General features: G+C 34.5%; 1 protein-coding gene across 2 annotated transcripts in view; it reads right to left on the reverse strand.

Annotated features, from left to right (window-relative positions):
- LOC149808445 (protein phosphatase 1 regulatory subunit 36-like) overlaps window positions 1-18,819 on the reverse strand; it is a 141,494-nt gene that overhangs the window by 48,365 nt on the left and 74,310 nt on the right. For both annotated transcript variants that reach the window (XM_089977321.1, XM_089977311.1), the window contains exons 7-10: window positions 11,046-11,186; window positions 9,583-9,625; window positions 5,652-5,734; window positions 3,391-3,446 (exon numbers count right to left, since the gene is read on the reverse strand). In XM_089977321.1, the coding sequence (XP_089833447.1) occupies window positions 3,391-3,446; window positions 5,652-5,734; window positions 9,583-9,625; window positions 11,046-11,186 (323 nt within the window). The remainder of the gene's footprint in view (window positions 1-3,390; window positions 3,447-5,651; window positions 5,735-9,582; window positions 9,626-11,045; window positions 11,187-18,819) is intronic.

Below are 18,819 nucleotides of genomic sequence, written 5' to 3' on the forward strand. Positions count from 1 at the left end.
TTGCAGAGTATATTATGACACATTCCATAATTCTGTCTAGATTTTACTATTACATTTGGAACAACCCATCCTATAATTCTGTCTAGCTTTTACTATAACATTTGGAACAACCCATCCCATAATTCTGTCTAGATTTTACTATTACATTTGGAACAACCCATCCTATAATTCTGTCTAGCTTTTACTATTACATTTGACAGTCTGAATTTGCAGAGTATATTATGACACATTCCATAATTCTGTCTAGATTTTACTATTACATTTGGAACAACCCATCCCATAATTCTGTCTAGCTTTTACTATTACATTTGGAACAACCCATCCCATAATTCTGTCTAGCTTTTACTATTACATTTGACAGTCTGAATTTGCAGAGTATATTATGACACATTCCATAATTCTGTCTAGCTTTTACTATTACATTTGAAACGACCCATCCTATAATTCTGTCTAGCTTTGACTATTACATTTTGGTTCAACATCGTTTGTAAAGGACTATATACTGCAATAAGACTTGGTACTACAGTCATGCAGCAGCTAATATTAAGTCATGCCATGACTAGGAAGAATAAATGTTTTCCAGTAGATAAAAGGAAATATTTAATGAGTGAAGAGGAAACATTTCTAATGCAACAAGTTAAAAGCCATTACAGACAATACAAAATGTTCCCACTTTAGGAGTGAAATATTCATTAGGTCTACTAAAAAACATTGAATTTTTCTTTTTGCTATATATCTGAAGTCAGAAAACATTGATGTACATTCATTTTTCCCAATTTGTCTATGTCAATGCAATACTATTGTAGGTGAGCAAGCTGAATTATTACATTAATTAGGACAATATTTTATTGCACATTTTTATCCTTATAGTTAATGTTTTAATTAGTATCTTTTTGTAAAATAATTTTTGTTTTTATTTGATAAAAATGAAGCAAATATTTTTTGTTCACACATTGATACGATGTTGGGGGTTGGTTACGTCAATGAACAGTCAAATATAAGAACGTTCAGAGTGAAACATATTTAAAACAAAGATTTTAATGACTGAGAGTTTACATGTTATGGTTTGAATGATTATTTTGTTATTTTGGCATTCAAATGTGAATTAAGTCACCTTGAATAGCTGACAGTCTAAATAGGTAAAAAAGGTTTCACCCAAATTATGACAGTCACTTGATTTCAGCTTGCTTGTGCAATGCTGTCCGGAACAAAGTGAAAAAGACAAAGCCGAGGTAATGATTGAGTCTCATCTTATACTAAACATCAACTTATATATGGATGAAGGATGGAAAATTTACACATTTTGGAAATTTAACTTACTGCATTGATTTATAGCTGGCAAATATGGTACTTATATCAGGTTAAAAAAGTGACAAAAGCTAAATCCTGAATAAATGAAAACAGAATATCTGTTTCTCTGAAGCATTCAGTATACTTACAAACAAAACTTGGTTGTACACTTAACACTGTCAAATATCATCAACATACATATATGTACCTAAAGTCACATAATCACAATCACAGACATTAAATGAATGCCAAGTTTCTGTCTGTAAAATCCACTGGACAATGGAATACAGTCTTCATAGATGCAGTCTTGACTGCTCTCCAAAGTTCAGTAGAGAGTAAAGATGATTCAAGTGTCATTTGTGTTCATCTTTGCACTCATTAAAAATGTTTCAAAAAGTTGAACTCCATCAACCAGGTGTTCTGAAATTTAGTTTTGCTGTGCTTTTGCTCATCTATCAGATGACTCACCCTTCCCTGAATCATGGCTATCTATCGGATGACATCTATCAGATTACTCACCCTTCCATGAATCATTGGCTATCTACTGGATGACATCTATCTGATGACTCACCCTTCCCTGAATCATGGCTATCTATCGGATGACATATATCAGATGACTCACCCTTCCCTGAATCATGGCTATCTATTGGATGACATCTATCAGATGACTCACCCTTCCATGAATCATGGCTATCTATCAGATGACTCACCCTTCCATGAATCATGGCTATCTATTGGATGACATCTGATGACTCACTCTTCCCTGAATCATGGCTATATATCGGATGACATCTATCAGATGACTCACCCTTCTCTTAATAATGGCTATCTATCAGATGACATCTATCAGATGACTCACCCTTCCCTGAATCATGGCTATCTATCGGATGATATCTATCAGACGACTCACCCTTCCCTGAATCAAGGCTATCTATCGGATGACATCTATCAGATGACTCACCCTTCCCTGAATCATGGCTATCTATTGGATGACATCTATCAGATGACTCACCCTTCCATGAATCATGGCTATCTATCGGATGACATCTATCAGATGACTCACCCTTCCCTGAATCATGGCTATCTAACGGAAAAATCACCCTTCCATGAATCATGGCTATCTATCGGATGACATCTATCAGATGACTCACCCTTCCCTGAATTATGGCTATCTATCGAATGACATCTATCAGATGACTCACCCTTCCATGAATCATGGCTATCTATTGGATGACATCTATCAGATGACTCACCCTTCCATGAATCACGGCTAACTATCGGATGACATCTATCAGATGACTCACCCTTCAATGAATCATGGCTACCTATCAGATGACATCTATCAGATGACTCACCCTTCCCTGAATCACAGCTATATTACAACAATTTCTCCTTAAAAACTGAATCACACTTGTACACTAATCTTTAATAAGGCTGGTTTAAACATTCTCATTCAAAGTAACAACTTTTGTTCTTATAATTTACATCTTTTATTTTTACCTAACTTAAAAAAAAAACTGGGATGTTTTATTTTTTTTTACACCTCCTGTGCCACTTATCCTAAGTTGGATCTCCCATAGCAGTGTTCAAAGGACTTAACTTGATATCAACCTAGCTATTGTCAGTCAATTAATTAAGCTGTGAGACATTGTTCATTTATCTCTGACTCCATTACCTTTTAATTGTCTCCATGAAAATCAACTGTATTAAAGGTTAGTTCTACCTGAACATAAGCAGAACTGTTTCTACAGTTTACTGGTTAAAGCTACAAGTATGTGTTGGTAAAGATAGCTCTCAGTCTCTGTTGCCTAGTTTACTGAAAATCATATATTTCAAAACTTGACCACATGGAGGAATTTTGGAAGTCAAAATCATATTTTTCACACAACACAATAATGTTAGTATAAATTTACTACTAAGTTCAAATACTGAATCATCAATGCCACTAGACAAGTAGTACCTACATCTCACCTAGGTTTTGCACATGAACAAACATCGACCTATCAGAGGATAAGATTTACTTGTTCTTGGCATGCCCTGCCAATAAGGCAGACAACTGTACAATACATAGTAATGTCACAAAATGGGTTCCAATCTTACCATCTGGTGCATTCTTAACTCTGATGGCAGGATTAAATGTGTCAGACCTCAACATTCTGAAATATAAGGTAGAAATTTCTTAATCCATCTATACTCCCATAAACTACTTTGTATTTAGTGTACATCATGGAACACATCATGGTAAACCAGTTTTAGCAATTACTTGAATTATTATTTTTATTAACACTTCTTATTCCTTCATCAACAAATCATGTTATTCATAACATATGAAAGACTGGCACAAAAAACGTTGTTCTCACTTGATTGCTACATGGAAACAGAAATCCTTCAAACAAACTGACACTCTACCATCCAAAAGGAATTTCCTGGAATTTGGGATAAGACAAGTGTTCTTCATTTTAAATGCCAAATATTAAAACAATCTCAGATATTCTTCCACAATTACAAGATTTTCAAGTTAGCTGCTATAGCGAACATACTAGATGTCAAATTAGCAACATTTTAATAGAGAACAAACAAGACATCAAAATAAGTCTTCTTGTGGAAGCCCCATATCAATATGACTTTTTGTTTTAGGAAGTAACACTAATAACACTTTCAAGATGGATACCTTGCTGGCCATACTGGACATAAGACTGGCAATATTTCGATTTCAAACCAGCTTGACCTCATAAGAAGTCTTGTGGTGAAAGCACAATATATAAAAAATTGACCAGATATGTAGAAGTAACAAGAGCAAGATTTTCAAGATTTCCATTATAATGTCTGTACTGGAAGTCAGATTGGCACCATTATCATTATAATCAGCCATTGTGATGTCCATACTATAAGTCAGATTGGCATCATTATCATTATAATCAGCCATTGTGATGTCCATACTGGAAGTCAGATTGGTACCATTATCATTATGATCAGCCAGATATTATGTCTTTCAGTGAAAACCCCATGCTGACACAACCATTCATCCAGGAGTAGTGATAACAAGATTTGCAAGATGGCTACTGTGGCAGCCATATTAAATGTTTGGGCAGCACTATTTTCATTTAGGACAAGACAAGCATTATAAGAAGTCATTTAGTAAAAGCCCCACATTAATATGATCATCCATTCAGGAGAAGCAGTGATACTCATTTTCAAAATGGTGACTGTAATGGCCATATTTGGATTTTCAAGTTGAACTGTTTTTGTTTAGGACCAACTAGACATCATAAAAAGTCTTCTGTTTAAAACTCATTGGCAGTATTACTTTTTGTTCTGGAGAAGAAGTCATAAAAAGATTTTCAAGATGGCCACTGTGGTGGCCATACTGAATAATAAGATCAGCACCATTTTAACTTAGGAAGAACTAGACATCACAAGAAGTATTTTCATGAAAATCCAATATTTATATGACCATCCATTCAAAACGTATAATGATAACAAGTTTTTTTAAATTGCTGCTGTGGCAGCCATACTGGACAACAGATTGGTTCCATTTTTATTAAGAACCAACTATAGATCATAATATATCATCTCAAGAAAACAACATGTCAATATGACTTTCTGTTCAGGAAGAGCAATGATAACAGGAGCTTCTAATGGCTGCCATGGTATAAAAAGCCTTTTAGTGAAAACTTCATGCTGGGATATGGGGGTGCACTACTGGGGAAAACTAATTTTGCCAGACTAGACAATACTTGCTTCTGAAAGTACAATGAATGAATTACCACATATATAAAATGTAAAATGTTATCAGATCTTTTTTTATAAAATTTACCTCTGAAATCCAGAAAGAAAATAGACCTAGTGGAGCAAGCAGTTTTTATATAGGTGCGCATCTGAAGTAAAGCCAAGCGGTATACTATATAACCCATATTAAAACCATCAATCATAAACCAAAGAAATAGGGGAAATTCTTTTTCTTTAAAAATCTAACCCTAAGCAGAATACAAAACTGTAAAGCGCCCCATATAACCATCTTTTCAAGTGAAGTACCGATTTTCAAAATGGCCACTGTGGCAGCCATACTGGATGTCTGAGTGGCACTATTTTCATTTATGACCAACTAAACCATCAGAAGAATATGTGTGCGTGTCTAAAATATAATGTCAATAGTATCAAATAGATTAGGATGAGTAGCCAATGAATGGATAGATAACAGACCATCTCATAAACTCCTCTGGACTATGACCAGTAGGAGTTAACTTATATGAAATGGGCAACAGGGGCAGCATTAAAACCGTTAATGGACATAAATATAGGGACAAGAAAGGTTTACGTTTTTAAGGATTTCTTGGTTTTAACTTCAATTTCTGGCTCACCTTCCAACCTCTTTTTTGACTGACTCAAATTCTTTCCTTCTAAATGTGACCCACACGAAGTAGGTGCAGAAAAAATATAGTGTCTGAAAGAAGATGAACCAAATTTATTAAAAATAAAAAGGTAAAATAGTGTTTTTTTTAAATAGTCATAAGATTTTGAACTTAGCCTAAAATGGTTGGTGTAGAGTACATTAGTCAACCATTGTAATTAAATTTGATAGTAAGTCATGAAAATTGCATTAAGTACTAATTTTATTTTCAATTACATAACTAACCAGTTTTAAAATGTACTTTGTAAAACTTACAGACTAAATGGAACAGTGAACCATCCATTCACACTCAGTCACTTCTGTATTTGAATGCCAATCATCCTAATACTGTTCAATCACTTCTGTATTTGAATGCCAATCATCCTAATACTGTTCACTCACTTCTGTATTGGATTGCCAATCATCCTAATACTGTTTACTCACTTCTGTATTGGAATGCCAATCATCCTAATACTGTTCACTCTATTATGGATTGGTATTTGAATGCCAATCATCCTAATACTGTTCAATCACTTCTGTATTGGAATGCCAATCATCCTAATACTGTTCACTCACTTCTGTATTTGAATGCCAATCATCCTAATAATGTTCACTCAATTCTGTATTTGAATGCCAATCATCCTAATACTGTTCACTCACTTCTGTATTTAAATGCCAATCATCCTAATACTGTTCACTCACTTCTGTATTGGATTGCCAATCATCCTAATACTGTTCGATCACTTCTGTATTTGAATGCCAATCATCCTAATACTGTTCAATCACTTCTGTATTTGAATGCCAATCATCCTAATACTGTTCATTCACTTCTGTATTTGAATGTCAATCATCCTAACACTGTTCACTCACTTCTGTATTTGAATGCCAATCATCCTAATAATGTTCATTCACTTCTGTATTTGAATGCCAATCATCCTAATAATGTTCACTCAATTCTGTATTTGAATGCCAATCAGCCTAATAATGTTCATTCACTTCTGTATTTGAATGTCAATCATCCTAACACTGTTCACTCACTTCTGTATTGGATTGCCAATCATCCTAATACTGTTCAATCACTTCTGTATTGGATTGCCAATCATCCTAATAATGTTCACTCACTTCTGTATTTGAATGCCAATCATCCTAATAATGTTCACTCAATTCTGTATTTGAATGCCAATCAGCCTAATAATGTTCATTCACGTCTGTATTTGAATGTCAATCATCCTAACACTGTTCACTCACTTCTGTATTGTAATGCCAATCATCCTAACACTGTTCACTCACTTCTGTATTGTAATGCCAATCATCCTAATACTGTTCACTCACTTCTGTATTTGAATGCCAATCAGCCTAATAATGTTCATTCAATTCTGTATTTGAATGCCAATCATCCTAATACTGTTTACTCACTTCTGTATTGGAATGCCAATCGTCCTAATACTGTTCACTCACTTCTGTATTGGATTGCCAATCATCCTAATACTGTTCAATCACTTCTGTATTGGAATGCCAATCATCCTAATACTGTTCACTCACTTCTGTATTTGAATGCCAATCATCCTAATAATGTTCACTCAATTCTGTATTTGAATGCCAATCAGCCTAATAATGTTCATTCAATTCTGTATTTGAATGCCAATCATCCTAATACTGTTTACTCACTCCTGTATTGGAATGCCAATCATCCTAATACTGTTCACTCACTTCTGTATTGGAATGCCAATCATCCTAATACTGTTCACTCACTTCTGTATTTGAATGCCAATCATCCTAACACTGTTCACTCACTTCTGTATTAGAATGCCAATCATCCTAATACTGTCCACTCACTTTTGTATTTGAATGTCAATCACCCTAATACTGCATATATTCATTTATAAGTCAGATCCAACTGCAAATAACATAAACCCTGATTTGATATTGAACAATGCACCAGCAGATCAGGATCTATGTTGTTTGTTCTATTGTTTAGTTCTTACAATCTGTATAGATCCAGATCTACCAAGGTATTATATGACAGCAGATCTGTGCAGTTTGCACTTGTATCTGTCAGACGTGTATCTAGTATATATATATATATATATATATATATATATATATATATATATATATATATATTAGTTTTTAGGCACAACATGTCAGTCAATTAAATGAAGAATCAATAAATCAGCAATTATTGATGCATATCTGATTCACATTTACTGAATAATAGCTAACAATTAAAAAGAAGTCTATAGACAAATTTAGTGACAACCCAATAATATTTAAATTGTGTTACTGAAACAAAAGTTGATGAATAGGATGAACAACAGTAAGCAGAAATGATAAAGTAGTTCCAACCTTCTTATCTCCCTTTAACAATCTTTTCCCTTAAATGAGGATGAATTCAGATTTTTCCTTCCCAATAATAAAGTGCATGCATAACTTGTTAAATTTCCTTTGCAACTGACCTCTCTGCATAGCATATTTAGCTCTGCTCCCATATGGGAGACAACCCTCGCTCATGCTACCTTAGACAAACAAGTGCAAAATATGTCTTTGTTGGTTGAAAATAGAGAACAATTCACCAATCTTCCTGCCAATTTTTCCCTTGTTGAGAGATATTGATTTATCTTTAAAAATCAGACAATAGTGGTACAAGTATTTCAGCAAAAGATACATTCATGATGTAAACATACTATGAAGTGAGAATAAGATCAAATTAACGTCTGCAAACAGAAGCATGAATAACACTGAGACTTCCTGAGCTAATGTAACATAATGTTAACAAAATAAAAATATTGTTGGGTACTTGGAAATAAATATTTGTCATATACATATCTGAAAATTCAAATATTAGTGATTTGTGGTGATCCTGTGTAGGTTTCTAGAGCTATCAGACAAGGATATAAATTAATTAATAAGTGTGATTTGAGTGTGTGTGTGATTTGGATTTTTAACAAATTTTCAGTCATATCTCTACAATGTCTGCAGTATGGCAGTTTATAGTGATGTCTAGCACTGGGGCATAATGCCGCAGTCATGTAGCATGATGTCCCACCCAGTCACATTATCCAGACACCAGGCCAACCTGGACAGTGTTTGACTAAAGAATATTGCTTTAAAAGGATATTTATAAACTGTGTGTAAAGATAGCCAATATTTACCATTGATAAAACATTTATTTGAGTTGATTCTCAATGGGTTTAACTATTCATGAGGTCTTTCATAAATTTAATCCATCTCAGGCATTTCTATAAGTTTGTTTTCGGCTTCGGACAAGTCACAAACTTCACATAAATTTCTAATCATTCAGGGTGTTGGTCATCACTGTTTGTCCCGTTTGCTCAATGCCAGTTCGTAAGTCATGTATAAACTAAGGTATTATTATTACAAGCCACTTTTGATGTCTGAACACTGCTGCAGGCAAGAGTTAATCTCTTATGTAAGGTTACGGTGACCAGAGAGAGATCTGGCATCTTGAATTGGCACAGGCTTTAGATCGAGCGACTTCCCACCTATGTGTTACAAAGATCAGAGGAACCCACGAGGAATGGGGCATGTTCTAAGTTGCCTTTTTTGCAGTGTCATTCTTCTTAGACTGAGAATGGAAACAGTTCTGGAATACTACTATGGACTGAATGAAAATTACAGAACCAGTCTTTGACACAGAGAAAAAAGAAAGTGTTTCATTGTCAAATATTGACCTAGCAGAGTCACTGAAACACTGTTTTGTTCCTATTAAATCAAGCACACAGTGTTATTACTTTTTGAATCGAAAATGGTAACCTATGCACTTAAAGTAGATCTTGTTTATTACTTAAAAAATTATAAAAATTAAACAGAAAAACACTGGTATTGACTGAAGTTGACCACATTTTATTCCATATTAGTAGCATATAATGCTTGGCACTTACCTCATACATATCTCTGTCTTTGTAAGTGGATGAGACTCGGGATCTACAGAATAAAAACAGGCATAATTTGCTCATGGATAATGCACATCAACATGTCTATGGCACAGACTCAGATTGGCCATCACATAACCATTATTGCACATACAGATCAGGGTCTATATTATCCTTTATACCTATGCTAGTGCGCAATGGAGAGAATGTTACCATACCTCTTTGTTACTTTCATGTACTGTGGCTGAAATTTCGTTGGATATTGTGCATGTCGAAATTGTTCATGATTTATGCACACAGCTAACCATGATGGCTGCCCCCATGTCCTCCAAAAGTAAGCCTGAATTAGTCTAAACTACACTATCTTAGCAGTTATTAAAATAAAAACTAATTTTACCAGACTAGGCAATACCCATTTCTGAGAGTGCAATGAATGAATTACAAAATATATAAAAACTCAAAAAGGTATTCACTTATTTTGTACAATTTACTTATGAAGTCCAGAAAGTGAAAATGACCAAGTGGAGCTAGCAGTTTTTTTAATATGTGCACAACTGAAGTAAGGCAAAGCTGCATACCTATAACCTAAATTACACCAATTTTATAAAAAAAATAAAGAGAATTAAAAAATCTTTTAATAACACCTAATATATACAAGGTATTTTTTTAAATAACCATTTTAAACAGTTAGGAAAACCTGGGAAATTCTATTTCTTAAAAAATTTAACCCTTGGCAAAATATGAAACTGTTGAGTGCCACCATACACACTGTATATACTATAAATATTGTAAATGTAATATCAGAAGGTAACAGGGGATATTAGCATATACTCATTCTAAATGTATTACTTTCATTTTTATTAGTATTATTATTATTATTATTATATTATTATTATTATTATTATTATTATTATTATTATTATTATTATTATTATGTGAACCAAAATAAAACTTAAAACTATGGAGAAAAATAGAAATAATTTCTAAACATCAGAACTGGAAAAAAGCAAATCACTGATGCATTAACTAGTTTTGTTATTGAACCTGAATGGCTACTCACTTTTTCTGCAACTGAACCTTCTGTTATGGGGAAAAAGTTCAGGCAGAAATGCTCAAAATTTATGAAATCAGTCAGTTCAAAGCCATTTTCTTACAAAGAGGATAAAAGTGTAACAGAAATGTCACTATTTTAAAAAAAGGATATAATGGGGGAGGGGATTCTTGAACTAATGGATGGTTATTAGATCATAACCCTTGAGTCAAAAGATTTTTAAAAAGCATGGCTTTTCCAAATATAGATGTATTATAAACATAGATATATTTTCGATGAATTGATCATGGATGGAAAATATTACTTCATCAATCCGATAATTGTGGGAATGCAAGAATTAGAATTCTATCTATCAGAGAACATTTTATAATTTTCTTATCATAAAGAAAGAATGAGCATAAAATCAAAGTGACCAACTTACTCTCCATGATCCATGTGATGTGGCGTGTTGATACCAAGCCCTAGGACCAGCATGCAGTAGGACTGACCCAGAAGTTTTTGTGCCACCTCTAGCTTTACACATGCATCTGCATGGGCCTTCTTCTCTGATAAGCTTGGTTCTCTGTAATAAAAAAAAATGGTTATGCTTTTTAAATGAGTATCACTCCCTGCACTGTTCCACTGTACGTAGCCTTGATCTTTGACCTTTTGAAACAAGAGCTGCTTCCAATCTTGAGTGTGCTTTAATGAACCAGCTGATATTTGCTCAGTGGGCTAAACTTGAGAACAAAAATCAAAGAAAACACAAGAGATCATATTGTATTAGAGATAATTAACTAAGGGGGAGCTCACTAGTTATTATGTACTTTTGAGAGAGTGACGTATGTAAGAAGTTCTTTGCATTTAAAAATGCATAATGGAGAGAATGTTAGTATACCTCAATGCTACATTAACATATTTTTTAAATAGCCAGTATAACCAGTGAGGAAAGCCAGGGAAATTATTTTTCTTTAAAATTCTAACACTATGCAAAATATTAAACTGTTGAGCATCACCTTAAAACAAATACAAAAATGTATGCAATTATTTTTTATTTTCATATCATTATGCATGATGATCTGAATAAAATGGTACATTGATGTTAAGCATGAAAATAAGCTGATTATGCTCATTTTACTATTGCTTACATAATTTGCCATGAGGCATGTTTGTGTGAGTAGTGACCTTCATTTTGGGGAAATTAGAAGTCTTAGAATATAGGAACAGAGTCAACTTAAATTTAAAGCTGTTGCAATAAGTAAAAGAAATATACACATGTATAGTGAAAATGTTTCTTTTCATTTATTTGCAACAAAATAAGAAAATAAATGATGAGAAAGCAAAGTCGCTTCTTCTATATTAAACAATAGGCAAATATTTTACACTTTGACCTTTATGAACCTGATCTGTTCCATCCCTTTTCAAACTGTAAAATTTATTGTTGATATCTCAGAAATAATTCTGGCTAGTGCATGTTACTGTCATTCAGCATAACTTTGGTTGCTATGTTTGCAAAATGAAATTTGCATTTTTAAAAAAGCTCACTTTTTATCATGGAGGGGCTGGACTTGTTAGAGACTCTGACACTCATAAATACTGTTCTGTGGGGGGAAATACAGGAGAATTATTCAAAAGGACAGTTTTGGTGCTTGTGACTTAAATGTTTCAGCCATACAATCAAAATTAAATCATACAATAATAATACATATGTTCTCTTTATGAGGGCGCTCACCAGTTATTATGTACTTTTGAGAGAGTGACGTAAGCAAGGTGAAGTTGTTTGCATCTGAAACATGCATAATGGAGAGAATGTTGGCATACCTCTATGCAACATTAATATAATGGGGATCATATTTCTTTGGATATTGTACTTTTGGAAATTGTACATGATCTAAGCACACTGCAAACTAAAATGACTGCTCCCTTGTGCTAAAAATTCAGCCTGAATTAGTCTAAAGCACACTATCCATAGCAGCTATTAAAATAGGGAAAATGAATTTTGCCAGACTAGACAACACCAGCTTCTGAAAGTGCAATAAATGAATTACCAAATAAATAAAATGTAAAAAACGTTATCGGCTCTTTTCTCTACAATTTAGCTCTGAAGTTCAGGAAGTGAAAATGACCTAGTGAAGCTAGCACTTTTTTGAAAGATGCACATCTGGAGTAAGGCCAAGCTGTATACTCTATAACCCATATTACGTCCATCAGTCATACACCAAAACAAAGGGAAGTAAAGGTTCTTTCAATTATACCTAAGATATACAAGGTCTTTTTTAAATAGCCAGTATAACCAGTGAGGAAAGCCGGGGAAATGATTTTTTTAAAAATTCTAACCCTATGCAAAATAGGAAACAGTAGAGCGCTACCTACAAGAAAGAAATGCCAACAGTCTTGTAAGGGACTGCCTATTCAATTTTTGAGGGATAAGATGCCTGGGATTTTATTTTTATATTTTGGACAGCATATACTCTTTATGTGTTCTATAAAAATAAAAAAACAACTAAACCTTTCTATCATATAAATTGAAAAATCAATTATAGCTTCAGATGAAACAATACAAAATATCCTGATTGGAAAAAAATTCCAAGCAACCTCCCCCCCAAAAAACACCCAGTTTTGGATTAGATCCTCATGTATGAGGTTCTATGCAGTTTTCAAAGACCGTCCACCTCTCAACCCTGAACTGATATAAGTTGTGAGATATTCTGTGGTACAATTGCAAATAAAATAGAGAACAGAATAAAAATGAAACTAGTTATGTCAATGACTTGATTTTCTTGATGGCCACTATGAAAGTGATATTGGATATCAGATAGGAACAATATTTATTTATGACCAACTATACACCATAAGAAGTCTTCCAGTGATGACCCTTCTGATATGACTATCCATTCAGGAGGAGTAGTTGAAAGTTTTTGATGATGGCTGATGTCATAGCCATATTTGACATAAGATTGACACTATTTTCATTTAAGACCAACTAGACAAAATAAAAAGTCTTTTAAGTGAAAATCCCATGTTGATATGATCATCCATTCTGAACAAAAAGCATCATTTTCAAGATGGTTACTGTGGTGGCCATACTGGATGTCCAAGTGGAACCATTTTATTAGGACTAACTAGACAGCATAATAAGTCTTTTGCTGAAAACTCCACATCAATATGGCTTTCCATTCAGAAGGAGAATGGATAACAAGATTTTCAAGATTGCTGCCATGGTGACCATACTGAACATAAGATAGGTACCATTTTTATTTAGGACCAACTAGACCTTTTGGATGAGGGTGTGTATAAACCTTGGACAACAGGCCATTCCGACGACAAACCCTAGATGATGGATAACAGGACATCCCGATGACAAACCCTAGACAATGGATAATTAGATGATAGATAACAGCCCATCCTGATGACAAACCCTAGATGATGGATAATGGGCCATCCTGATGACAAACCCTAGATGATGAATAATGGGCTATCCCATTAGATCTTCATTTACATCAGATTAGTACTGGCTACAATTCAGTCAGTTTCTGATAATCTACAAAGCAGGCTGGGAGAGTGCCATGATCAATAACCTGCTGACAAAAAAGGATGGAGAAACTTAACAAGACTCAAATTTCTCTTGATGGTAAGAGAATTCATGGATTCCAAAGAAGCAGTGTTATTGGCACACACTGTCACTCTGTTTTATGACAAGCCTCCTGCATGGTTAGTGCATTACCATATTAAATCCTGTATAATAATATTTAACTGCAAACAGCACAGACCCTGTCATACAACAGACTTGCAGATCAGGGTCTATGCTGTTTGTTCTACTTAGAATTTCAAATGAACAATATAGACCCTGATTTGCTGTCACATTATCTGTTCACCTTACAATCTTCAATGAACAATGCAAACCTTGGTCTGCTGTCATGTTATGTTAGAGCAGATCAGGGTCTATGCTTGCATTCAACTTATAACTTTCACTAAACAATGTAGACTGTTATCTGCTGTGGCATTATGTCATGGCAGACCTAGGTCTATGCAGTTTGTTCAAGTGATACTATTTTATTATTTTGTTTGGTATGGTGCTTTATGGCATTGCAACAAAAGTAGGTTATTTGGTGCCTAGACAGTTGGAGTAGAGTGCCTTATCCAAGGATACATCTCAGCAGCTGACCCTGAATGATCTGACATTAGAATTTGAACCCATGCTCTTTTGGTCAGGAGTATGCATGCTAACTGATGAGTCACCACAGTTCCTATTTTGAATTAACAACATAGACTCTAATGTGCTGTGGCATTATGTAAGGACACACGTGGGGCTATGCTGCTTGTTTTACTTATAATTTTGAACCAATAATGTAGACCTAACCTGCCAAGGCATTATGTGAGGGAAAATCAGGGTCTGTGGTTTTTGTGCCACCTATAATTTTGAATCAACAATGTGGACACTGATATATGCTATTACAGTATGTCAGGGGCGTGGGTCCATGACGTTCACAATAGGATGCAGATACACATGTAAAAACAGTGGCCAGTAATCATAAAATAATAGATGTAATATGTATTTGGTGCATGGGAATTAAACTATAATTAATTCCAAGTGAAAATTATGTGGCAGTGATGTCTTGATAATAGGATGTTGAATACAAATGGGAGGCTGAAGTGACACAGTCATTAGTGTGCTGGACTAGTGACCAAAATGGTGCTGGTTTTAATCATATCATCAGATCAAGTCAGGTTGACTATCATGGTATGCCTTTGGGCAACATACTTTACTGAAAATGCCTTGGCCCCCACCCCCCACCCCCCAAAAAAAGCTATTTGTGTTACCATACCATAAAATGCAAAACCAAAGCAGAGATTATTGTGCAAGTGAGAAACTGGTTATTGACCTTTAAGACAGTTAAGTGCCTCTAGTGACATACTATTGGTTTTATATTCCTACAATGAAATACAACTGTCTTGTTTTTTTGTGGTTTCTTTTATATCACAAACACAAGAAAGCTTTACAGGAAGACTGACCAAGTGAGAAATTAACTTCTATACAATTTTTGCAATACAAGATGGTTCTGCATGTCATGGAATTAAACTCTTTTATTTACCGAATACATGTACTCAAGTTTCGTTTTTTGCATACATGTGATTTATGTATATTGTGTCATATTTCAAAAATAGTGAGTTCAATTCATCCCATGCCGCACGTGTGAAGTGCTCTCGATGGGACGAATCGAATGCCTTCATTGCACAGACTGTCTGTGCATAAATACCTCACCATATGTACATTTCTTTACAATATGAAATAGTCTTGTCATTGGGCAGTCTGCTTCAAGGACTTGCACATCTTCAGCGGTAGAGCTGTCTGTGATCGGAGGGTCTAATGTCTATGACTGGAGGGTCTCTGTCTGTGATCAGAGTGTCTGTGTCTGCAGTGACCAGAGTGTCTCTGTGTCTGTGACCAGAGGGTCTAATGTCTGTGACCAGAGTGTCTGTGTCTGGAATGACCATAGTGTCTCTGTTTGCGTCTGTGTCTGGAGTGACCAGAGTGTCTGTGTCTGAAGTGACCAGAATGTATAATGTCCAGTGTCCAGAGTGTCTGGAGGGTCTAATGTCCAGGGTGTCCAGAATGTCAGCTGTCTACTCTCTAATGTCCGGGGTGTCCAGAATGTCTAATGTCGAATGTCCGGAGTGTCTGGAGGGTCTAATGTTCCAAGTGTTCTGAGTGTTTCGAAGTGTTCCGAGTGTCCAGAGTCTGTAGCAGCTGTGAAGCTGAACTGTAGCAGCCATTGAGCTGAAACATTGTACTGATGATGGAGTGTATCTCCGTACATGTAATTTGTTAGCTGTGGGCTAATTTTGGGGTTCGTAAAACCCAGTGTATCTTTCGTGACTGTAAAGATAAGTTGTATATCTGTCCCTCTTTTTCACCACCATAATTTCGCTACCTGCATTTTACTACATGAGTAAAATTTTACATCGTTTACTACCTGAGTAAACAATATCCATCGTTTCATTGTCAAATCGTTGTGAACCATTCATCCCATGTCTTTGTATTGCTAAATTAATTTATTTGTATTTTTCATCATTAAGTCTGTGTGTTCTTATGTTAATTAAATCCAATATTTGGATTATATATACACGCACATATTCATAATTAATTACTCATGCAAGTCATCCATTATTAAACATTGTATTTATATCATGGTCAAAAGTGTTCTATTGTCAATCTGAAAATCCCACCTGGTTATCTTGTTACACTGCACATTTTTAATTAATCATTTTTCAATTTACAGCATTTTTTCTTCACGTATCAGCTGTGTTCCATTCTGCATGGAGGAATTTAAACTCTCTGATCTGATTTCAAACACAAGCAGTATAAAAGTTATGCATGGGAAGAACTTCAAGCCATGTACAAATGAAACGTGGATTACAATTATAATGGATGACAAAATTGTCTGAATTCTGCACACAAGATTGCAACTGTATTGCATTATAATCTATATACAGTATGGGTCCTGTTGTTGCATGTAGCATTACACATGGCATATAATTTAGTTCTGCTGGACAATTTTGACACACATAGTTTTACTCATCTGGTGAATGGATTACAGTAACACATGTAAAGTGCTGGTTATAGGAGCTCACTTGGCTCAAGTTTTCTGCCCATGGTGCCTGCCGCATACTAGGGTATCGAGTTATAATTTACTCAGTAGCCATGCTATTTGCTGCCTTGTCAAGATGCTGTCTCTTTTATGACAGCAATCTCAGCTGTAGCGGTATGTAATAATTGTATGCATTCGTATATATTCTTTTCTTTCTGTGATGTTTGATAGAGTAGTTGGCTATGTTCAATGATCTGTAATGTTCACCATAAAAACTTAATGTAAAACAAATGATATAAAATTTAATATAGTCTGTTTCATGTTAGCCGACTTACTTGTGTTGCTGTGCCATAAAACATCAACCAACCAACCATTTCTGGTTACAGTCATATTTTAATCTAAACTGACAAGCAGGCTTGAGCTACATGTGTTGCATAGTGTAAACAATGAGAAGGGTTCCACCCTTTAAAAAAATTTAGGCAGATTTCGCCTGGATTTTAGGTGGAATCAATGTGTAACCCATATTTCAAATGGATGCCAGGCGTTAAGGTGACAGACTGAATCCATCTAATAGTTAAGTGTACTATTTCTTACATTCCTCCTAAAGGATAATTGTTAGATGGAAAAGTCCTGATTGTCCAGTTCATTTTCTTACTGTAAGACAGAATTTGGACTCACTGATTTTAGTAGAAATGTTTGGCATAATTTTATCAAAAGAACAACAAGCATAGATGAATCTTTGGAAATTTGGTGCAAGGTGGATTTTGAACTTCATCTGATGTTTACTTTGAGAAATATGTATTTTTGCTTCCTATTAAAATATGCTCCACAAAAATCATACCCTAGTGAGAATGTGACTGAAATTTCAGTACAATCACAGTGAAAATTCAGCGACATTCACTCAAATGTCCTTTTTTCACCAAAATTATGGTATTTTGCCAAATTTCAGTGAAATTTCAGAGATTTTGCCAAAATTTCTTAAAAATTGGTGAAATTTTGTGATTCATATTTTGCTGTTGCTGCCAAAATGTATGAAAATATAAATGAGAGTTTGTGATTGAAATTTCATGGAGATTTTGCCAAAATTTCTGAAAATATGGTGATATTTTGTGATTGCAATATCACTGATATTTCAATAAAAAATATCAATAAGAAATATTACTTTACTGATATAAAAAAAACCTTTATTCTATTTTAATAAAATGTATTTTTTGTTTCTAAGGTTTTTTTATAATTATGTGTGATTATTTTTGTTGTAAAAAGATTCATTAATAAACTTAGTTATCATATTGCAATTCCATACAGTTGTTCTAAATGCACAACAGGTTTGTATTTAGCCAGGTCTTTTCTATGTACATATAAATTATGCCTATAGCAGTGTTTGTACTAAAACAGACTATGTACTACATGGTTCAGTTTCATTTAGTTCCAGCTGATTTTCTGGGCTTGTACCAGTAATAATATTGAAACCTTGGTGTTGGTCATATGAACTCATGTGTGACCTGGATTAGCATCTGAGGTCACTCCATCATACTTCAGCATTGTGTGAATGTGAGATTGAGTATGCTCTTCAGCAGACTGGAAGGAATATTGTATACGAGATCATTCCTTGTGTTACACCCTGTT

The sequence above is a fragment of the Sinohyriopsis cumingii genome, chromosome 1, assembly GCF_028554795.1.
Source record: "Sinohyriopsis cumingii isolate HCF-2022 chromosome 1, ASM2855479v2, whole genome shotgun sequence".
Taxonomy (NCBI): domain Eukaryota; kingdom Metazoa; phylum Mollusca; class Bivalvia; order Unionida; family Unionidae; genus Sinohyriopsis; species Sinohyriopsis cumingii.